The sequence below is a fragment of the Monodon monoceros genome, unplaced genomic scaffold (genome assembly GCF_005190385.1).
Source record: "Monodon monoceros isolate NGI ecotype Baffin Bay Population unplaced genomic scaffold, NGI_Narwhal_1 Super_Scaffold_18, whole genome shotgun sequence".
NCBI lineage: Eukaryota > Metazoa > Chordata > Mammalia > Artiodactyla > Monodontidae > Monodon > Monodon monoceros.
The window spans coordinates 15,847,064-15,871,972 of record NW_021703774.1 but is presented as its reverse complement, the minus strand read 5'-3'; the positions used below and the strand labels follow the sequence as shown (position 1 = coordinate 15,871,972).

The 24,909-nt window shown below is 35.0% G+C and overlaps 1 protein-coding gene across 1 annotated transcript in view; it reads right to left on the bottom strand.

Moving 5' to 3' along the window:
- Positions 1-24,909, bottom strand: part of SPATA17 (spermatogenesis associated 17) — a 185,883-nt gene that overhangs the window by 145,627 nt on the left and 15,347 nt on the right. The window contains exons 2-4 of the mRNA XM_029229840.1: positions 15,081-15,170; positions 13,231-13,312; positions 546-596 (exon numbers count right to left, since the gene is read on the bottom strand). Of these exons, the coding sequence (XP_029085673.1) occupies positions 546-596; positions 13,231-13,312; positions 15,081-15,170 (223 nt within the window). The remainder of the gene's footprint in view (positions 1-545; positions 597-13,230; positions 13,313-15,080; positions 15,171-24,909) is intronic.

The window sequence follows — 24,909 nt, the reverse complement described above, 5'->3', positions numbered from 1 at the left end:
TATACTTTTGTCGTGGCTCTTCCCCAAATCTCAGCAGAAACCAAGGAAGCCTCATAATCGCTAAATTCAGCTTCCTATTAGGCAAATAACACATAAAAGTGAACACAGAAATGATAGAAATAAAACTTCTAAGCTGGAAACTGACTTTATTACTGTGAAATCATATGAATAATTTCTAATTGATTTGTATTGGGCAGGAATCTTATATTCCAGAACCATGCTCATCTATTTATCACAATATTTTATATGACATATGGAAACTAATCCATTGCTTCATTAATATTTAGTCTTCCTCTAGTCATGGCTCAGAGATATTTAACATTCTAAAACATAAGCATTGATAATTACATGTTTTACATTTTACTCTAATTTTTAACACTGCCAAAACTATTTAGTACAACTAACTTTTTAACTATGTACTCTTTTCTCTCTTTACCATTAGCATATCAATCAAATTTGCATTATACTGGTTTGCTCATTTTATTAAAAGCGAATTCAGGGCACAATTGACTTTTCATTTGTTTAACAAGTGAAGAAATATTTACCCTGACAGCCATTGCATTGTAGAGATTCATCTTCATAGTGTAATATGCTAACTGTGAATCGAGAAAAAAAAAAAAGATGGCATATATTTTAGTTTTACACAAAGACAGTGCAGCCTATTTTTACATATAAAAGATAAGAATCTTTATACATAATACATAATAAGAGTTCTATGCTTAGAAAAATGAAATCAAACTTTGTATTGAAGAGATAGGCTTCCTAATACATAATGCAGGCTTAACCAGAAAAATCTATGGTAGTCAAACTAGGAGCTAATGGAGATATATGACCATAAAATGCTCTCCGCTGAGTTTGATAATCAATGGTGCTCTACTGAGAATAGAATAACAAAGCAGAAATATTCACAAGTGCTGGTGACACGTAGTATTGTATGATTTATTCACTGGGGTTCTTTTAGCCAAAACTCACAGAAACATAAAAGGAATTCATATTTCAAGACGTCTGGTTTAATGAAAAATTCAAAGAAATGCTGTCTTCAGTCGAAATCGTTCAAGGATATGGATGCAGTGATGGAGCAAAATTGTGCCTTCCAACCATCTGTACAAAATGTTATGTACTTAGCTGCCTCCTGAGTAATCCTTGGGAATTTTGTTTCATTTAATATTCATTTCAACACCATAAAATCATAAATACAATGATATCATGTTACAGCAAATCCCCTGACATAATGAAGACTTCCTAAAGACTTGGCTTCTTTCTAGTAGAGACACATTTGTCTTTTAATGCACGAATCTCGGTGACAGTAAATAATCATTTAGCAACATAGCTTATTTCAGTGAAAATATTGCTTTAAATAAAACTTCCACATCTGCTCTTTCAATTAAAAAGACACAATTAACATAATTCATAACATAATTCATGACAGTACAATAAACATTGAAATACATATTTTTTCCACACAAAATACACCTTTATCCATTTTATTCAGTCAAAACTCATCAGACTAATATAAACTTGAACTTAGGTAATAGGTGTTATGTTTCAGCAAAAATCAGAGATAAGTGCCTTAGCCTTTTATATAGGGGTTTTCTTCCTCCCTGCAACAAACAGGAATTCATATAAAAGGGTTTCACTGTAATTAGTATTGTTTGAATTGCCTGATCTGATCCACAGCAAATTGTCTGTGGAGAGCAGCAGGGCTAGATTAGTTATCAACAGTCTGAGCAGTTAGTAAACAGTTGGCTGCAATGTGTTATTTACAAATGAACACAATGATGTTACTTCATTTTAAATTCTCTTTCTTCGTTATGGCAAGCAAGGCATAATTCTTGGTGTTTGAGGTCAACTTAAAATATTTACTTAGAGTATTTCTTCAAGGCAAATATAACCAGTAAATATTTTTACACAGAAGAAACATATTGGAAATTATATATTTGAGAAAGTTGGGTTCAGAAAAAGATATTGTTTCTTATCTTTTTTCATATTGCTGTTCAGTCAGCAGCAGTGGGCATTAGCGAGCTTTCAAGCCACAGACCTGAGTTCAGGTCCTGACGTTGCTCTTACCAGCTGTGCGGCTTGAACAAGTTACTTGAAGTCTCCCAGTCTTGACTTCTAGCCTTACAAAATGGGATATCACATACTCCATGGAGTTCTTGTGAAGAATAAAATGAGATCAGATATTTAAGGTGCTTGGGACATAGCTGATGGTCATTAGGAAAGGGATTATCACTGTTACACATTTTGCGGCTAAAAGTATGTGATTTAACTATAAGTAAAATTCCAAACGGTATAAGAGGTTAAAATTTATTCTGAACAAAGAAGAGATATAGGTTTGAGCCTAAGAATTTTGAATTTTATAGTTAAAAGGTGGGAAAGCACTTTGATTCCAGGTTATCATTCTCATGTGGAGCACAGACAGATGTTACATTGACTCTCAATTCTATAGCCCAGATCCGAAAGTACCACAGAAACATCTGAGAAAACAATGTATGATCCACTTATATGAGGTACCTGGATTAGTCGAATTCACAGAGACAAAAAGTAGAATAGTAGTTACCAGGCACTGGGGGAAAAGGAGGAGCTAGTGTTTAGTGGGTACAGAGTTTCCCTTTAAGATGATGGAAACGTTTTGGAGATTGTTAGTGGTGATACTTGCATAACAATGTGAATGTACTTAATGTCACTGAACAGGACAGTTAAAAATAGTCAAAATGATCAATTTTATGCTATATATATTTTACCACAATTTTTAAAACCACTAAAAAATAATTTGTGAATGTGAATCATGCATTTCCATAAGCTATCTATGAGACACATTAGATGCTTTGAGATTTTGTAAAATACTGTCTCTATATTTCTATTCTGAGCAATGATGATTATTTGTTATACTAATATTTGTTCTTTTGGTTACATGAGTAGTTAAATTATAATTCATACTAAAACCCTTGTTCTTAATATTATTTTCCAGGATTCTGTCCTAAAAGTTTTTTTTTTTCTTCCATTCCATGGAGTTGGATAAGCAAATATATCACAGCTACTAAATATTGATAACATATCCAAGAATGACAGACGATAGTAATTCATCAGCAGAGAAAAATCCCCAAATTTTCCTTACTATATATTAATTTCCTATTTTATCATTAAGGTACCAAGTCTATTTTAAAGAGGAAGACTAAAGATCTGGGGTGAAAATCAAGCATAAAAGATGATAGTTTCAATGTAATGAAAACATGATATTCAATTATAGATGTTTCCCAACTATTTGTTGACTAAATGAAGGAAGGGGAAAAGAGAGGGAGGGGGAGAAAGAAAAGAGGGAGAGAAAGATAAACAGAATTGATATGTTGCATTTAGAACAGATAGAGTAGGAAGAATTACTGGGATGAAAATCGCATTTGAACACTAAATAAACCACTTGTTGGCCATATGGCCCTTGTCATGTCACCTAGCTCAATTTTCAGAAGGCTTCTGAAATTTTTTCTGGAAGTTGTATTCCTTTTAAAATCGATTTTCTCAGTGGTCAGCATCCATGTGGACCTTTTGGACAGGGCTGCTATTCAATGGGATTGAACCGTGATATCGATGGGAGCATGTCTTGTGTGTGAGTTTCCGTTTTTTCTACCAGGTGAATTACAGTGCAGGGGCAGGGGTGGGGATAGGTTAGAACCATTCTCTTAGAGGTCAAGTGATATTCAAAGCTCACTGCACCAGGTCCCAATTTTGTTCTCCGATCATCTCCCACCACGCTGCTCCTTTAAACCTCAATCTGATCAAATTATTATCTTTTCTTCTTCACGTCCGTGCTCCTACTACTCGCCTTGCCTAAAACGTCTTATCATCCTTTTCTAGCTGTCCAAATCCTCTGTGTCCTGCTGTTCTCACAAACATTTATAGGAGAAACCACCTTTTCTCCCCCAGTCTAAGCACCAGCAACTGGAAGAAGCTGCTGGCATTCTCTCAGCTCCAGTGGATACTTTCAAACCATTTCAAACCAGTAGGAAGTACTCCTTTAGAAGCAACAACAACTACCACGACAAAAACCCAAAGAACAAAAAACCTCACTGTTTACTCTCAAGCTTTTCACATTTATCACTCTCTCTCCCTTTGGTGTTGTCACCCGTCCTCAGGTCTCTAGGTACACTCTCCTTTCCCCTCCTCGCCTCCCCTGACCTACTCCAATAATATGCTCTTAGCGTTTTGGCACCAAGCTAAAGGTCTTATTCTTCACCACAGCTCCTGCCGTATCTTAAGGCTTTCCAAATTCACATATACAACACACTAAATTACCTGCTCTCACTATTGCCTGCCTTTCCCAGTCGCAATGACATCCACTTCCCATAGCCATGTTCCAGACGCTGTGAACTATTTTCTCCTCTTAAGTCTTAAACTCAGATTGCAAATTCTTCTCCTTAAATCCCTGATAGCTTAATTTCTATTAAGGGCTTTTCCACCTAGTAGACAGATCTAGTACAGGTATGTCCTTCTCCTCAGTTTCAAGTCCTTCTTCACATATGTTTATATACAATGGCTACATTGATAGTTTGCTAATGAACATATCATAAATTAACTAATCTTTCCATTATTGTTGAGCATTTAGGTTGGAAACCAAGAAAACCTGAGTTTCAAACGGTCAATCATTTTCAAAAACAGAACATTTAAAGTAATACATATTTATAATAAATTTGAGTAATACATCTATATGAACTTGACCAGATCAACTGGCTTTATTTGCTAGGCTGGGCAATACAGAGGAAATATTTGCATTAAAGTGATGACTCTGGAAACTCGAGAAGCCAGGCACATATGGATAACAGATCTGGGGAGCCTGTGCCTTTGTTATTTTCCACATCAGTGCCATCCTCATTTCATAATTTTGAGTATGATCATTAAAATGATTTAGTATCAAATAATCATGAGTATTTTGTGCATATGCTTTGCCTTGTTCGCTGGCAACTGATACCAATCTGGTCGTTATCAACAGCTGATTGTTAAAATAACCTTCCGTCTTCTACACACACACAAAATTAAAAGCCAATTACATTATTTTTCACCGTTATTATTAATGTAATCTTTAAAAGCAAGTAAACTAATTCTAAATCATATTATTATAATGAAAATATGTTAGCAAAGTTTTAAATTTATATTAGAAAAGTCAGAGTCTTAAGTTATCCAGCCTTTGGTATTTATTTAAAATGTCAGATCCTGAGGGGAAAAAATAGATTATGTTTCAGTTTTCTGCTCTAACACTGAAGAGTGATAAATGTTGCCTCATTAACATATAACTGAATTGGAAGCCTTATAAAGAGATTTATAAAAAGAGTTGGGCTCATAGAAGGAACATTCATTTATCTAATGAAGAGAAATAAAAATGTCCGTACAAGCAACCATGACAATCTCATCAGTTTTAAAAATAATGACTGAAATTTTATGTATTTTTACTATCCATTCAAAGACAAACCTGCTGATATTTATCATGACAACGCAAAATGGGATTTGATAGCAGATGAGATCCTTTGTTCCACTTAAAGTTAATAGGATCTCTTTCCATTGTTACTCTTTCAAATACTAATCAAATACGAAAACTTTGTGAGAAGAGCAGTAAAATGATAAGCAGTATATAAGTACTGTGAGCCTTTTCAGCAATAAATTATTTTTATAATTTGAAGAATAATCTATTTTTAATGAATATTATCTTTATAAATTAATCAGTTCTACCAGAGGCTATTAATATACTTTAACAAAAAGTTTTAACCAAGTTCTGTTAATGTGGTGCCATATATATGTTATTCACCAAATGATCTCAATTTAAAAACATAACACTGAGCTGTTCAGAACTACAGTTACATATATTTTTTCACAATAATGCATATAGAATTAATCACATATATCAGGGTAGCTGCTCTCAGAGTGTGGTGACTAAAAATAGTGTACTTGATATTAAACATCATATAAACTATATAATGGGGAAATTGAAAAGGATAACAAGATGCATACAGCTGTCCTATTAGGTTATATTGATGAATTCACTCAGGTAACGCTCAAAGTGTTAGTTTTCCGAAAGAGGGAGATGAAATATTTGAACACTTTTCTGGTACTATCGCCTACAGAAATAACTATTTTCACTACACCATTTATGAAATAAAGCAAAAAGTGGTAAGGACAAGCTATATAGAACATTATACAGTTGAAAACAAGAAGGGGACCAAAACAGTAGGACCATTTGAGTATCCAATGGGAAGCGCAGGTTTCAGTAAAATCATAGCAGGAATTCAGCAGGTCTGGGATGCACGTGCACTGAACACACACACCAGGTGACTAGAAATCCACTGTTAATAAAAAAGAAGAATCAGAGCACATCCTCACTAACAGGGAAAGGTTTTTGAGGTTGTGAATCAACAGTCCTCGGTCCCTATGACGGACAAATTTGGGTTATGTTGCCAGATACGGCAGCATTAAAGTCAGCAGGAAGACCTGAATGGATACTGAAAGTTAAAATAAACAAAAACAATAGTCATCCAGGAAGCAGAAAAGAATCAAATCAGAAAAGAAAACCGGAATGGCTCTGTTATCGTGGGTTAGTGAGGGCACCATAGTGGAGAACGCATAACACTATAGGACTGGATAAGTTGACTGGTGTTGCTGTGAGAATTATTTAAAAGCTGGATAGAAATATTCTGGTATGGTAGAATTTTGAGGGAGGCTGTCTAAAAATACAGAACTTATCTAAAGAGATCCTAGGACTTCTGACTTTCCACAGTTCCCTTTGTTTGACCTTTGCCACATGTGAGACTGTTGATAACTCCAAGTTTTCTAACAGTTTTCTCCTCTGCTTCCTGTGATACTGTGTCTCTTTTTCTGCTTATTATCTACCTATAACTCCCTTCCTCTGCCTAAATCCTACTAATGCATTCCACAAGCCTCAATCCTTGGCCCTCTGCTCTACTGTTCAGATACTTTTCCATCAGGTAGAAAATCCTGCCATCTTATAATGATGGCTCTAAAACCTTTATCTCTAGCTCTGACTCTTCATCTAAAAGTCCTCTTTAATAAGCTTTTGTTCAGTGCTAATTATAACGTGCCAGACACTCTTCCGAGAGATAGCAAAATCGCCGTACAAGACACCACCACATGGAGGTGTCCTAACATCATCACAAACTCAAAATCTCACAGCATCTTTTTGTAAAAGCTTCACTGAGTGTCCCATTCAGAATGTTTTCTTATCAACATCCATGCTTTTGTTGTCATTACAACCATTAATCAGCTTTGCTGAGATAAAAATGCAGCTATCTTACTAGCTTATAAGACAAAAAGTTTATTTCTTACTCACATTACACATGGGCTAAGTTTCCCTGTGGCTATGGCCCACAACACATGGCTTAGCCCAAAATCAATGAGATGGGGAGGAATCATTATTTTATGAGGAGGCGGGTAGGGAAGAGTTTTTGGCACATGTGGATACCAATCTACCAGCTAGGTTGACCATAGAGAAGTCTTCTAACTTATATCCCGGTGAGTTATTAATTTATCCAGTTAGCAAAAAATTCTACAGGCTTTCTATGTGACATTTACTGTGATCGTTTGAGATATAATAAATAGAATAGTCATTGCATCTCAGGAGCTCCCAAATAAGAGATGTAAATAAACAAATGGGTCACAGCAACACAAACACCTACAGGAGTAAAGCATGAGGAAGGCACACCTAATATCTGCAGTCTCCTACCATTCTATACTCAGCCTCAGGAGATCCGGAAGGTTAATCCGTAAGTAAAGTCTTGAAGGATGAATAGGGATTCAGACCAATGGGAGGCAGGTCAGAGTGAAGAATGGCATTCCAGGCAGAGTAAAGAGCATTTGCAAAAAACCTGTAGGGCATGGCGTATCTTGATATAGCATGGAAAGTGGTTTAACGTGTCCAGAGTATGTTTATACAGGTTTAGCAAGAAGTGAGGTTAGATAAGCAATCATGAGACTATGAAAACGTGACATGTCATGTTGAAGGGTATGAATTTTGTGCTGTATGCTACAGTGAGGACGGTGGGCATGGGAGTGAAACTATCAAGTTTAGGTTGGAGTCAAGAGATTTTCTGAGGGACAATGCAAAGTATTTGATGACTGATAAGAGAGAGGGGGTGGGGAAAAGAAGGTGGTGGGGAGTCAGGGATGACTGTGGGTTTCCAGCTGAACGGCTGTACCATTTACCTGAATAAAGGAATAGAGAAGGAGGAACAGATTGGGGCTATCTGAGGGACCTCCAGAGAAGACGTTTAGTATGTACTTAGCATATGGATCTGCAGGGATCAGGAACTGAGGCCCATCATCTAATCACCCTGAGCCTCCATGTCTCCGCCTATAAAATGAAGATACAACACCTGCACGTTCGACTTGACAGACTGTTACTGGAAAATATGAAACAATGAATGTAAAACATGTGTTTAAACAAGAAAGTCCTTTAGGGCTTCCCTGGTGGTGCAGTGGTTGAGAGTCCGCCTGCCGATGCAGGGGACACGGGTTCGTGCCCCGGTCCGGGAGGATCCCACATGCCGCGGAGCGGCTGCACCCATGAGCCATGGCCGCTGAGCCTGCGCGTCAGGAGCCTGTGCTCCGCAACGGGAGAGGCCCCAACAGTGAGAGGCCTGCGTACCGCGCGCAAAAAAAAAAAAAAAGGAAGTCCTTTAAAAATGTAGGAAGTTATTTTATTAAAGTCACATTCAGCTCCTTACCAACCTGCCGCTGCGCCTCAAATACTCTGAGCCATCTAGATCAACATCCTCACCATTTCCTGTTACACCACGCTCATTCCCAGTTTCAGACCTTCATTCACGCAGTTCCTAACCGAAATGGCCTTCCCTCTCCCCAGGCTATAGTCTACTGATGCCCTGAGGTTCAGTGCAAGTCTCACCTCTTAGACTTTTGGAGGTAACATTAACTTCTCACCTGAGCGCTTATTACTTGCCTGTGTGTGTTTGGTGGGGGTAGTGCCTTTTAAATTGACTTTCCTTTTTAGTTAATTTATTTAATAGATAATATATTCACAGTGTTTAAAATTCAAAAGCTACCAAAGAGTTTACAGTAAAAAGTCTACTTCCTACGCTTATTCCTCAAGTTCTCTTCCCCCAGGCAGTTAATAACATCAGTTTTTGGTGATCCTTCCCCAGACAAGCAAATTAAAATCAGTGGCTTTCAGATTATGCTCTGGTGGCTCAGATGACAACAGAGGCCACAGGGAAAGAGACCAAGCAGTTCTGTTTCTTCTGATTCCAAAATAGCTGCACTGTTTGTACTTATTTTACATACAGGGCTAAAAATTTTGCTATATTTTAGTAACAGCAACTGTTACTAAAGTTTTAAAATTGCTAACTATACCATTCATTTTGTAGCCTAATATATACTATATGGCATTATTATTGTATTCATATACAGCTGTTAGGCAAAAACAAAAATTTATGCAGAATAAATTTGGAAATGGTGGTTTAAATAATTGCTATAGGACTATGTGTTCTCAGCCCTAAAATCTGAGCTCTGAGAAATTACACTGAGGGTGTGTGGGGATGATAAGAGGAGAGGTGTAAGCAGAAAAAGAGAAAAAACAGAGTAAATATTCCACATGCCTGGGAAAGAGCAGGGCGTTAGCTTTTGTAATAAGAAAATACGACACTGGGCATTCTTATTGCTCCTGGGAGGTGGCTAAAACTCTAGGGATAAACTTGGTGGCAGCTGTGGAAGAGACAGGATTCTAAGCACTAGGGAAGATATCATCTTTGGCAAAAATTCCCTTTCCCTTTATGTGGCCCAGTAGCCATGGAATCCTCCAAGGATGAATCCTGAAGGATCAAACACACACATAAGCTCGGACAATAGACATCTTACGAATGAAGCCCCGACAAAATCTCTGCTATGTTGGCACTACTTAAGTCTCACAGGACTTCTGTATAAACCAGAGAGGGGAAATCTCCAATAATGACTGAGATTGAACTGCCTATCAAACCTATATATAAGGGTTTCGGAATCAAACCAAATTGGGTTTGAACTTTTCTCCACTTATCACTAACCGTGTATCCTTGGGGAAGTAACTATCTCTGAGCCTAAAATTCGTCATCTATTAAATGGTGATAGTATTCACAGGACTGGTATAAGACTTTAGTTGGTATATACATTAAGTATACAAAATGCTTAGAACAATATTTCACTAGTCAACCAGTAAATGTCAGCTATTTTAAACTCATTCAATAATTATGTACTGAGATCAGATTATGTTATTTATTGAATCCTTATGTGCATTCAATGGCAAAAACAGATAAATAAATAAAACAGACCTGTTCTGAAATACCTTACAGATTAATAGATTTAAAAACCATCAAGAACCAATCTAACTAAGGAAAATCTCCATTTTTAATTGTTTTCAAGAGCCCAAAGATAATTAGATGCAAATCTGGAGAATAACTTGGCGATGATGCTGAGCAATACTCTTTTTGATCAAACCTAGTTGAGACACTAAAGTAACAAACAATTTTCTTGGGTGGCTCATTACTTGAACTTTTAAAGATATTTTTTCAGCAACTCCAACACCATTAGAACAAATATAGATTCCAAAGTTGAATATTTTGACAATAGTCACTGAAATGTATACACTTTAGTATGTTTGATTAAAAGGAGGTGTCAATTCATAACCATCTGAATGGTGGCCGTGAGCAGAAATAGCAGCAATGAAAGTTAAGTCATAATGTTCATGGAATGACATATACATAAGTATACGCTCCTGTCTTGTCTACACAAAGATATAGATCTCCAACCACTAATGAATAATAATAAACAATAGGGCTAAAAATGCTCATTACTCCATAGAAAACAGCTTAATTTTTGATCATCCTATTTAATTAATCTGATTCTATTAAAAACTGACTTGAAGGAGCTCCTACTGACCAAATCTAGGAAAATTTTAGCACCAAATCAATTAGTGATAATTTATTATAACCCATTAAATAAAGTAGGAATTCATGAGTTAAAACTGATGAAAGAAAGAAAGAAAGAAAGAAAGAAAGAAAGAGAAAGGAAGGAGGAAAGAAAGGAAGAGGAAGAAAGGTTCTTTCTTATGCTAAAGTGCTAACAAGTATAAACAGAAGAAATGACAAAATTAGAAAATCACTATTTGACAAATATGATAATAATTGATTCTGGTAAGATCCATCATTAGATGCTAAACCTAGGGTAAAAATTTTTGATGAGGAAGAAGGTATATACCCAGTCTTAAAACATTGCCTCACAAGATAAAAATAGCAAGTCTACAGTGTAAGTGTGTTAAATTATCAAATTTAGCGTTAACTGCCATGCAACAAACTGACAGTATATGGTTCCTAACATGATGTATTGAGATGTATTTCTAGAAAAAAGGCATAACCTCAATCTAACAATGACGAAACATAACCAAACCAAAACTGAGGAATAATCTGAAAAATAGTCTATATTCTTCAAAAATATCAAGGTCATGAAAAGCAAAGACAGACCAAACATATTAAAGGTGACTAAAGAAAAACAACAGCTAGGTACAACGTGAAATCCTGGTTTTTACCCTGGAAAAGATGTTTTTGCTATAAATGACATAATTGGGAAAATCAGTGAAACGTGAATAGCGTCTAAAGATTAGATAATAGTATCGTACAGATGTCAGTTTCCTGATTCTGATCATTTTAATATGGTTATGTAGAAAATATCCACTGATGAATTGAGAGGAAAGAGGCACCACTTCTGCAACTTTGTCTCAAATAATTCAAAATAACCATAGAAAAAAGACCAAAAATATGTATAGAGGGGTAAAAGAAAATGATAAAGTAAATTTGTTCACTTTAGTGAAGAAATCTGCATAAAGAATATAGGGGAATTCTTTGTACTATTTTTGCAACTTTTCTGTAAATCTGAAATTATTTCAAAACTTAAAAATTACTTTTTAAGTAGTCTGAAATGTCAATGATGTAAGAGATTTGTGTTCTAGACAAGAAACCCCATGCTAACAATTAACAAAATTAATGAAAGATACTTTAAGTTGGTTGCAGACATGTAAGTGGGCTATTCAGCCAGTTAAATTAAAAGAATAAACTTTTCTTTGGTTTTGGTGGATTTTTAAAATCTTAAGTAACATATTAATTAAGTGGGAACGTATAGTATTAAAATAGGAGCTTAACTTGAGAGAATCATGTTATTTAGAGAAGTTATCACTAAAATGGGTTCCCCTGTAGGGACATCAAATCTGCTTTATAAGAGCATCACAGTGATTTTAAACCTAACTGTAAGATCCAATACTTGTAAAAAGTTTGGGCCAGCATTTTTTTAAAAATACTTTATTTATTTCATTAAATCTAAAGTATTAGGCTCTTACTCCAAGCAGTCCCTGTATTTTAACATGTTTTAAACTTTTCTTGCCAAAGGTGAACTCTTATCATTTAGTTTACTTATTTTTTTTCTTTTCCCTCTCTATATCTTTTAATTTCACTTAGATGCCTCTAATAAAGAATAAATTAAGAACAAATTTAAAGTATTATAGTAGAAAATAGTAACAAATCAGAAAACTTGTGAAGTAGGCAAATGATTATAAACCTCCTCATTTTGTATCAAAAAATTATTTTTTTCTTAATTTCTGAAATAATTAAACTGAAGTATAAGTTGGCATGTTATCTCATACTTCTGCAAGTCTATCAGTGGATATAGATGATTGTGTTATGCTATATTTATTAAGGCAATCTTCAAAAATCCCAAGAGTCAATTATAGGAAATGGTAAGTAGCACAGAGAGAAATTATCTTACACTTTTATTTTGTAGAATTAATTTGGGGCACTTCAACCAATGTTTATTGACAGTGCAATGGGCCAGGGATTGGTCTAAATGTTGGTGGACCAAAGATGAACAAGCTACAGTGATTACTCTGAAAGAGCTCACCGTCTAGAAAATAGAGACTCTTCAACAAATAATACATACAAATGCATATGCTGTGAACGGTACTTTAACAAAAATAAAATATCTAGTATAGTTTGGGTATAAAGAAATGAGTCATCAATTCTCCATGGAAAAATCAGCAAAGGCTTCTGAGAAGAATTCTCATTCTAAAAATTAAACCCAATTTTGTTCTCACATAAATATTATCAATAACTTCAAAACTACATGTAAATGTGACTAAAGTGAATTAGTTACAACAAATTTAATAATTCAAGTGCCAACATATATAAATTTTATATTTACCTTCACAATTAGTTGATAATGTTGTCTGCCTAAGTAACCTCTCCATCGTTTCTGAATAATTGTTGCTACTCTGTGTAAGTACCTGGGTGAAAAATATGCTTATTAGTATGCTTTCATTGAAACAATGATATATCTTCAATTTTTGCTTAGAATATTCCTTTTCACAATTCAAGAAATCAAATTCAAAGCCGAGTTTACATGTACTTTTAAAGACAGTATGAAGGTTCCCAAAAAACCTAAAAATATGACCTAACTAAAAAAACTAAAAACTACTATATGATCCAGCAATCCATTCCTGGGTATATATATCCAAATAAAACAAAAACATTAATTTGAAAAGATATATGTACCCCAATATCCAATAGCAGCATTCTTTATAATTACCAAGATATGGAAGCAGCCTGTATGTCCATCAACAGATGAATGGATAAAGAAGGTATTTTTATATATACATATATATACACACACACATATATATATGTATATATGTATGTATACACACACACAAACACACACACAATGGAATACTGCTCAGCTACAAAAAAGAATGAAATTTTGCTATTTTCAACAACACGGTGTATTATACCTAGGGAAATTAGTCAGACAGAGAAAGCCAAATACTATATGTTATCACTTATATGTGGAATCTAAAAAATAAAACAAACTAGTGAATATAACAAAAAAGAAGCAGACACGCAGATATAGAGAATGAACTAGTAGTTACCAGTGGGGTGATGGAAGAGGAAGGGAATAGATAGAGGTAGGGTATTAAGAGATACTACTCTGTAAAAAATAAATAAGCTAAAAGGATATATTGTACAGCACAGGGAATATAGCCAATGTTTTGTAACTATAAATGTAATATAATCTATAAAAATTTTGAATCACTATTAATATGAAACTAATATTGTAAATTACTTCAATAAAAATAAATAAGAGAAAATTAAAAAGAAAGAAGAATGCAATGAAATATTGAAATATATTTTTTAAAAGACTATGTAAAACAGGTCATAGTGACATGTTAAGAAATAAGCCAGGCACTATTGATATGAATCGCTATAAGTACTTTGAAATAATTTGTGAGGTCAAGAAACACTTCCCTTTTTCATTCTCATATTACTCAGTCTATCTTAGCTAAAGTCATTTTAGTCTGCTGAATTAAAAAATACTCTCTGCTCCCATGTTCCTATTTGGTATAGTGGCCAAATGAGAACCGTCATCTTCATGCTTTCATTTGCATGTCTGGCTCCTACTAGTAAATATAAGGAATTATACAGTATAACCCCTAGCTGACCATCTGAGTTAATTACGGATTAGTCATATTCTTCCAGGGCAATATTTTTCAGAATTGATGAGAAACTGAGGGAAATTTGAGCACTGAAGAAAAAGTGGAAACAGTTAAGATAGGGATCAGCTGCAGTCTCTGTAATCAGAATGACATCATTTTGGTGTCATTTGCCTTTATTTACCAACACGTTGGAGAGGACTGGAATAGCTTCTTTTTGTTTTGTTTTGTTTTTCTTTCTTACCAGTCAATAAGTTCATTGCTATAAAAATACAAGTCCAATAATTTGTCACATCCTATGGAACTTGAAGAAAATAATCTGATCAAGTATATTTATGACATTGAGAATTTTTAAAAGAGATATGGTCAACATCATTTGGTTTCTTTATATGTGAGAAAATATGACCAAAAAGAGTTATGTCTTTAAAGGACATCATATAATTTATTAACTTCATTACAAGTAAAATAAAAAATTATTTGCAATAAGAACCACATGAATAAATTACATTTTCTAAGGAGTATATTTTTATGATATATCTGAGGTTCCATGACAAAATCAATATACCTGATATATGCTCGAACTTGACATCCTCGAAACCAGCTCTGGATTTTAACTGCTGCATCATTCTCCTTTTTTCGAAATACATCCACAACGCTAAAAAGAAATTTTTTAAAGCATTTCATTAGTGACTAATATAATTCTAAAGCAAATCAACCTGTTAAACTTAATTTTTAATTTCTTTGAAAATGATAATTATAATTCAAATGTCATTTTACATAAAATTAAAATACTAAAGAAACTATTCCAGAAATTATAAGCTATGCTTCAAAAATTAACCTTTCCCTAAGAGGCCATGTGCTTTCAACAGCTTTACTTTTTTTAAATTTTATAATCACCTATTTGCAACTAATTAATTCACCAGTGGTTTTTATAAGGAAATTTAAAAAGCAATGTGCCATTTTGTCATTATTTTAAAAACATAATCATTTGAATTTACTGTTTAAATGCCACTACACATATTATGAAAGATTAAAATCGTTGCATATTTCACTTACTATATCAGTTAAATGAATTGCCTCTAAGTAAAATGCATCCATCATTTTACCTGTTCTAGATAGAGTTCTTAGAACATGTATTTCAGTTAAAGGAGGCAGGGGCCAGGGCCATAGGCCTTATAAAGAGATAAGAAATTCAGTCTTTAGATTTTACTGACTTATAGGAAGAAAAGGTTTAGTCAGGACAGATCTCCGTCTTAATTTTTTCAGTCATTACAATTCTCCCTCTCCATCCCCATCTGATAAAGTCATGTTGCTTAGGGCAATTACTGTAGACCACAGAGTAATTTCTCTCCTAGAAGGCTGGCTGGCATTTAGCACTTTATGTTTGCTGAATGAATAAAGAATTGCTAGTCACTTATTTTTTACTTTTTAAAAAATTCTCTCAAGAATTGTGTTTTCTTAGGCTATTTTTTTGTTTTCATTGTACGTTAAATATATAGATTTCATTAAATTTATATAATTAGAACAAAAATAGAATGGGAAAAATATTTCAAACAATATTATGAAGTTGGCTGAGAAAGCAAACAGGATTAGCAACTAAACTGTCAGTGACAAATAGTTAAAGAAGTAAATAGACAGATTATCTACTAGATAAGCAGGAAAGAGAGTTAGTTACCTAGAAAGCCTGACTGAAAAGGACCTACAAAAGCAGAGAGAGGAACAAAAATTATGCATCAAGTCAGTGACCCAGATGTGAAAAAGAGTAGTGGTGAGAAATCGCACAGATCAGTAAGGTTGCATAAAGGGTAGCAGAAGTGAAGAACAAACTGTGAAAACTACACAAGAGAATTGTCACTCACTTTACCAGATAATGGAAGGCACCATGATAAGATTATCGTATGATGCAATAAAATTAGCTGGAAATAACTGTGTGAGGACACAGTAGACAATTAGAAGAAAAGAAAGTTTCGTTATTGCTGTATGTTTGCCCTTCAGGTACAAAATAATAGCAGAAACATGTATAAACTGTATTCTTGGCTCAAATTATTAGACTGCACGTGGGAGAGACAACAGCTTAAAGTCCTTTCCTCCATGGAGCCTTCCTTGAATCCCCAGAATCCATGAGGCCTTTCCATTACACACGCTCATAGCTCTTCATAACATTTAACACAATCATATGTAATTGTTTAATGAGGGTCTTTCCACTAAACATTAAGATGCAAAAGGCAGTCATCTTGTCTATTTTGTCCCACATGACTCTCTCAGTGGGTCCAGAGAGATAATGGATGTTATGCCTAACACTCAACCTTTGTCCTCCCAGAGCTGCTTCCTCTGGGGGACTGCATGTCACCTGCCACATTTAATCTCTGTGAAGAATGCCATTTGCAAGCTCCCTCACTACACCTTTCACTGCATGGACATCTCTCCCCATTTTAGGATGACAGAGTTGTTGAGAACCCAACAGGAACCCCCATGCTCTTAGTAACTTGAGTCCTGGGGTGATTATGGGTAATAGACAGGCAGATCTCTGAATGAACCTGTTGAAAGAAGTAGAGAAAAGAATAATAATATCTTAAACAAATTAATACCTTATGTGCTAGCACTGTTCCTAGCATTTACATACCACTGAGTTAACTCACATATAATCCTTTCACATCTCGATGAAGTAAATAAATATGCCCATTTGACAGCAGAAGATACTGAGGCAGACGTAAGTGTAGCTATATGCCCAAGGTCACACATTGGTGGGTGTCAGAGCAGAGATTTGATTCTAGGTAGTCTACCTCTCAAGGCTGCATTCCTAACCATCACTTCCCCCGAAGGGGAAGAGGAAGGATGAGAACAGAAGGGAGGGAAGTAAAAGGGAAGAAAAAGCAGGTAAAAAGGGCAAGAGGAAAAATGCACGTAAGCCATTTCCAAATATAATATTGAAATTGTGTGGCATAAAATAGCACCAATCTCCTAATAACAATAAATAAACATGAAGATGTGGAAAAACATCAACATCTATAGCAAAAAACAAAAATTTCTCACTATACCGAGTACTGTGAGAATGCAGTACAATAGGCACTCGTGTATATGGCCAGAAGGAAACAATTTGGTCTTTGAACACATACAGAAAACCTTCATTTATAAGAGTTTCAAAAGTCACACAACTTCAGGAATGTTCATTAGAAGTGCATACACATGGTAGTAAAGCTATAATGGGAATGATAAAACACAAATTTCAGGACAGACGTGCAGTAAATTTCTAAGAGCTGTCATGTCTTCATAAACTAGGAATGCCATAAACGGGAAAACCAAAGACTTTGTGCTGTGGTCACTATATTTGAGGGAAAGAAAAGAAACTTTGAAAAAATTAAACAACCCAGTTGAAAAGCAGCAAAACACAGGCAATTTACAGAAAAGAAAATACAAGCAATTTACACTTCTAAAAGCCTCTGACCTGGGTTCTGGGTATATTTGCACTTTTGAGATCTATAGCAAACCATCTTGTGAGTGCCGATGTGTATTTCAGGAAAAATGACACTGAAACAAACAAGGTCCTTAAAATTTCAGAAAACAAGGCCCTTTAGTCAAGAAGCTGAAGTTAGGGATTGATGAATGGTTACCAATGTTAAATTTTACTGTCAAATGTCATCACTGTTCCAAAAAAGGTAAGCACATTTAGAATTTCATTCTGAACAGTTAACTGATAGATGTTACTTCCACAAAATATGTGAATTTGCTGCTTCTGCAAGGCAATGTGAAAGAGGAAGTATTACCATTATGTATTCAATACATTTATTTATGGAATTTTGGTACAATGTACATTGAAAAACATGTGAAATACTGAAGAAACTAACAAATGGCATTAAAGTGTTTTTAATAAAAGATCTTTTATAAAATGTTGTTTTAAAAAAGCACCAAAAGACACTCAAGATGAGTCAGGAATTTTTTAATGATGTATCATTGTACTATTAAAGTAACAGAAACAACCTAAATAAGCAAGAGATGGACTACAGTACATCCATAAAATGGAAAACTATTTTGTCCTTACAAAAAATTAAGTGGATCAATGTCTTCACATAGACAAAACATGTTGTAATGGGAAAAAAAAGGAAGATACAGTACAATACATGATCCCATATTTATAAAAAACAATTTTAACTACATGAGTATGTGAATATAGGCACAGAAAAAGTCTTGCTTTGTACAAATAAGGTTATTAAAAGTGGTTGCCTTTAGGAAATAAAATTTGAAAGGAGAAATTTACTTTATTAACTTCTGAATTTGGCAAATTATTTTATAAGAGCTAATACGTTGTAATTAATTTTTTTAAAATTTGTAATGAATAAACTAACACAATCCCTTAGAAAAATAGAAACACATTTTCAAGTTTAAGGGAAATATTAGACTTATCTAGGCATTAAACCCTAAGGAATTTGACCATTTAATATAACATGAACTATGGCCTAACCTAGTTAAAATATTAGGATAGTGGCCAGCACTTTTGCTTTGTGGAAAGACCTTAGCTCAAATTCTAACTGTGTCACTTACTGGTTGGGTTACCTTAAGCAAGTTTTTTAATCCAAAATTCAGTTTCTTCTGTAAAATTTCAACAACAGTGTATCATGGGTATGTTTGTTGGCATATCACAAAGAAACTGGAAGACTGGTAAGTAATATGTTTTCAATAAATGATAATGATAATTACTACATTTTTACATAATGATGGGCATCTATGTAGATTGCAGGAAGAAAAAAATACCAGTCTGTCAACATCTTATTCATTAATTCAAAAAGATTTATTATATGTAAACTATGTGTTAGTACAGCATTTAATTATTATTGAATAAATCTGACATGTAACACTTTGTTAAGCTTAAGGTATACAGCTTATTACAAAGATACATTTACATATTGTAATATGATTGACAATACAGTGATATTTATCATGTTACATAATTATAATACAATATTATTGTCTATATTTATTATATGAATTAGATCTCTATGGCTTATTTACTACTTATTACACATTTGTGCCCTTAAACACCATCATTCTTAGCCACCCCCCTCCTCTGGTAACCACCATTTACTCTGTTTTTTATGGGTTTAATTTTTTCAGATTCCACATATAAATGATCTAATATAGCACTTGTCTTTCTGTCTGACTTACCTCACTTAGCATAATGTACTCAAGGTCCATCCACGTTGTCACAAATGGGAAGATATCTTCCTTTCTTACGGCTGAATAATATTCCATTGTGCATATGTACCACATCTTTTTTACCCATTCATCCATTTATGGGCATTTGGGTTGTTTCCAAATCTTGGCTATCATAAATAATGCTGCAGTAAATGTGGAGTGCATATATCTTGTCAAAATCCTGTAGTCATTTCTTTTGGGTATATACCCAAAAGTGGAATAGCTGGATCATATGGTAGATCTATTTTTAATTTTTTGAGGCATCTTCACATTGTTTGCCATACTGGTTGGAATAATTTACATTCCCACCAACAACATACAGAGGTTCTCTTTTCACTACATCCTTGACAGAACCTGTTGTCTCTTGTCTTCTTGATGACAGCCATTTTAACAGATGGGAGATGATATCTCATGGTGGTTTTTGTTTGCATTTCCCTTATGATTAGTCATGTTGAGCATCTTTTCAATATAGTCCTTGCATCCCAGGGATAAATCCCACTTGGACATAGTGTCTAATCCTTTCAATGTGTTCTTGAATTCAGTTTACTAATATTTTGTTGAGAATTTTTCCATCTATATTCATGAGGGATATTGGTCTACAGTTTTCCTTTCTTGTATCCTTATCTAGTCTTGGTATCAAAATAATGCTGGGCTTTGTGGAATGAGTTTGGAAGTGTTCCTCAACATTTTGGAAAAATTTGAGGAGGACTGGTGTTCATACTTCTTTAAATGTTAGGTAGAATTCTCAAGTGAAACCATCTGGTCCTGGAATTTTCTGTGTTAGAAGTTTTAAAATTACCAATTCAATCTCTTTACTTGTCATTGTCTGTTCATATTTGCTATTTTTTTCTGATTTAATCTTGGCAAGTTGTTAGCTTCTAGAAATGTATCCGTTTCTTCTACGTTATATAATTTTTTGGCATAGAACTGTTCAACAGTAGTCTCTTGATTCTATGTAGTTCTGTAGCATCAGTTGTAGTATCTCCTCTTTCATTTCTAATTTTATTTATTTGAGTCGTCTTTTTGTCTTAGGCTAGCCAAAGGTTTTTCAATTTTGCTTATCTTTTCGAAGAACCAGCTCTTAGTTCTGTTGATCCTTTCTATGCTTTTGTGGTCTCTATTTCATTTATTTCCATTCTGATCCTTGTTATTTCCTTCTTTCTGCTAACTTTGAGCTTAATTTGTTCTTCTTCTAGTTCCTTGAGGAGTAAAGTTAGGTTGTTCATTTGAGATGCAATTTCTTAATAAATATATTTATTGCTGTAAACTTTCCTCTCAGAACTGCTTTTGCTGCATCCTGCAATATTTGATATGTGTTATTTTCATTTTCATTTGTTGAGACAACTTTTTATTTCCCTTTGATTTCTCTTTTGATCCAATGGTTGTCTAGAAATGTGTTGTTTTCACATATTTGTAGACCTTCTCACTTTTCCCTTATTGATTTCTAGCTTCACACGATTGTTGTCAGAGAAAATAGATGATAGGATTTCAATCTTTTAAATTTGCTAAGATCTTTTTTTGTGGCCTGTCATACAATCTGTTCTGGAGAATGTTCTATGTGTACTTGAGAAGAATGTGCATTCTACTGCTGTTGGATGGAATGTTCTGTATATGTCTCATAAATTCTTTCCTTATAAAGTGTTGTTCAATTCCAACATTGCCTTGTTGATTTTCTGTCTGGACAATCTATCCATTACTAATAGTGGAGTATTAAATGCTCTTACATTTTTAGTGTTATTATCTATTGTATTGCCTTTCTGAGTTTTCTTGCAGCTCACTGAATTCCCTCACAACACCTGTTTTATATTCTTTATTATTTAGATTGCAATATTCCATGTCTTTGGGTTTGACTGCTGGAAAATTGTCATTTTCTTTTTGTACTACCATATTACCATGACTGTACATGGTGTCTGATGAAAAGTACCTCTGTTGCTGCTTTTTTTTTTTTTTTTGGCTGTATTTGAAGTAGCAAATGCCTTTCTTATTTGGTAAGGCTTAATTTACTTTGATTCTAACAATTCTACAGATTGATAATTAGGAGTCTTCCTTTTGTTTTCCAGAAGGTGGCGCTACAAATACAGGTTTTGTGTTCCTCTTCCTGGAGCTGACTTGCCCCTAAGGTTGGGAGCACACACACAAAAATAAAGCAAAGGTAGTGGCAAAGCCTGGAGAGGTGTGTACTTACTACTTGGGACTTTGAGTGTGTCTACAGCTTGGTAGAAAGGTTCTTAATTGGGGTGGGGGTGAGGGGCGGGGGTGTTCCAGATGTCCATGGGCAGTCCTGTTGCCTCCTGGGGCAGACAGAAGATGACTTCCTTTAGTTCTTGTGGTCTGCCTACTTCCCTGTCCTTCATCTCCCTCAGTCACTGAGTGTCCTCAGAGAGAGCAACTGGTCCCTCGAGTTGCAACACGTGTGGCTGGGCAGACCCTCACTCACCGCCTTCATCCTCCACCTCCTCTTCCAGAAAGGTTGTGCCAGCTCACTGACAGGCTGGCCTCTGCCTTCTCTGCCATCACTCTTCTGCTGCCACCATATCTGACGCCACTTCCCTCGTTCTGCTGCCTCCTCTGCCATCTAATCCATCCACTTTCAGGTGCACAAATGGATGGATATCCCAGGTGTCCTCGTATGCTGTACAGAGGTGCTTTCTTTCTTTCTTTCTCTTTCTTTCTTTCTTCCTTTCTTTCTTTCTTTTTTTTTCTGGTTATGGATGTCTGGTTAGTTTTAAATCAAAGTGGAGAGAAAAAAGGAACAATTTATGCTGCCACGATGCTACCGTCACTTTTAGCATGCCATTTAAGCCAAAGATGTATACGTGACATAGTCTGTGCTCTCAAGCTTACAAACTATTGGGTGGGCCAAAATGTGCCTTCAGTTTTTTAAGTAAAAATAAAAGACACATTTTTCATTTTCACCAAGAACTTTACTGAACAACGTAGTCACCCTTTTGTTCCACTACCTTCTGCCATTTTTCAGGCAACTTCATAACTCCATCTTCCCAAAACTTTTTATCTTTTTGAGCAAAGAACTGTTCCAGGTGCCTTTTAGAGTCTTCCAGGGAATTGAAATTTTTTCCATTAAGAGAATTTTGTAAAGACCAAAATAAATGGAAATCCGAAGGTGCAATGTCTGGTGAATACGGTGGATGAGTCAGAACCTCCCAGCCAAGCTGTAACAGTTTTTGCCTGGTCATCAAAGAAACATGTGGTCTTACGTTATCCTAATGGAAGATTATGTGTTTTCTGTCGACTCATTCTGGAAGCTTTTCGTCGAGTGCCGCTCTCAGTTGGTCTAATTGGGAGCAGTACTTGTTGGAATTAATCGTTTGGCTTTCTGGAAGGAGCTCATAATAGAGGACTCCCTTCTAATCCCACCATATACACCACAACCCCATCTTTGGATGAAGACCAGCCTTTGGTGTGGTTGGTGGTGGTTCATTTTGCTTGCACCACGATCTCTTCCATTCCACAGTACTGTGTCCACTTTTCATCACCCGTCACAAATTGTTTTAAAAACGGAACGCTTTCATTACATTTCAGTAAAGAATCACGTGCGGAAATATGGTCAAGAAGGTTTTTTCACTTAACTTATGTGGAACCCAAACATCAAAGCAATTCACACAACCAAGCTGGCGCAAAAGATTTTCAACGCTTGATTTGGATATTTTGAGTATGTTGGCCATCTCCTGTGTGACATAACATTGATTGTTCTCAATTATTGTTTCAATTTGATCACTATCAACTTCAACTGTCCTACCTGACTGTGGAGCATCATCCAGCGAGAAATCTCCAGCATGAAACTTTGCAAACCACTTTTGACACATTCGATCAGTCACAGCACCTTCTCCATACACTGCACAAATCTTTTTTTGCATTTCAGTTGCATTTTACCTTTCTTGAAATAATAAAGCATAATATACTGAAAATGTTGCTTTTTTTCTTCCATCTTCAATAATAAAATGGCTGCACAAAAATTCACCAATTTTGATGTATTTTTTTTAAATGCATGCTGATATGACAGCTGTCACATACAATCTAACAGAATTGTTTCGAATGAAGTTAAAGACAACTAAGCGCTACTACAGCCATCTTATGGAAAAAATGAAAGAACCTTTTGGTCCACCCAATAATAGAACTGAAAAATAATAGCAACAGTAAATAAAATTATGCGAAAAGTGAAATACCGTATGAGAAAAGTAAAATACCATGTCAGAAGGAAAGATCTGGAAAATTCAGAAGTAGAAAAGTTTTTTTTCATTTGTTTTTTTAGGAAATAATGAGTAGGGAAAGATGGGAGTCAAAGGAAGCATTCTGAGTAGGTTCTCAGAGGATGGGCAACTCTCCTGATCTGTATATCTAAAACATCTTAATGCCTGTGCTGGGATATTCCTCAGGCACTTCAAATTCAACATATCTAAAATAACTCCTCTCATCCCTCATCCACACACACCCATCTTCTATTCTTCTCTCTTAGAACAGCTCTTTTCTGCAAGCCATTTCTCATGAAAAACAATATGATTCACCCAACTGCTCATATCCAAGTCTTTGCATTAGTTCATGTCTTCATATTTTTAAGATTAGTTACTTGCAAAAGCATTGTTTCCTAGACACTAGTCTTTTATTCTACTCTATCCTTCAAGCTATTGTTTGAATGGTCTTTCTAAAACAAGAATCTATCAAGTCCATTTTTTCCTAAAATCACTTCATGGCAACCCCACAAAACACCCCAAGTCTTCTGAATGAAGTCTAAAGCCCTTGAGATTTCAAAGTCCTCCCAGCTCTGGCTCAGACTTAATCTCCCATGTCTTCTTTTACCACTTCAATCCTATGATAGAGCCGTTCTACCCCTACAGTTCACAGAACAGGCCCTGTGCTCTCTTGCCCTCAAACTATCACAAAACTACGCCCTCTTCTTGAACTGACTTTAGCAACTTCCAGAGAGATGTATCTTTAGAGTACCCTGAAATTTCTTCTATATACTAATTATAACATTTATCTTCTTGAGAGGCTCACCTTTTATTCATATCTGTATCCCAACATGTACTAAAGTATCTGATACATAGGAGGAGCTAAACTAATGTTCGTGGAAGGATGGAAGAAAGAAAGAAAAGAAGAAGGAAGAAAGGAAGAAAAGAAGGAAGATATGATAAGTAATAGCTGAAGCCAAGGCAGAAGGTAAAGTTCTTAACGGTTCTCAGAATTTT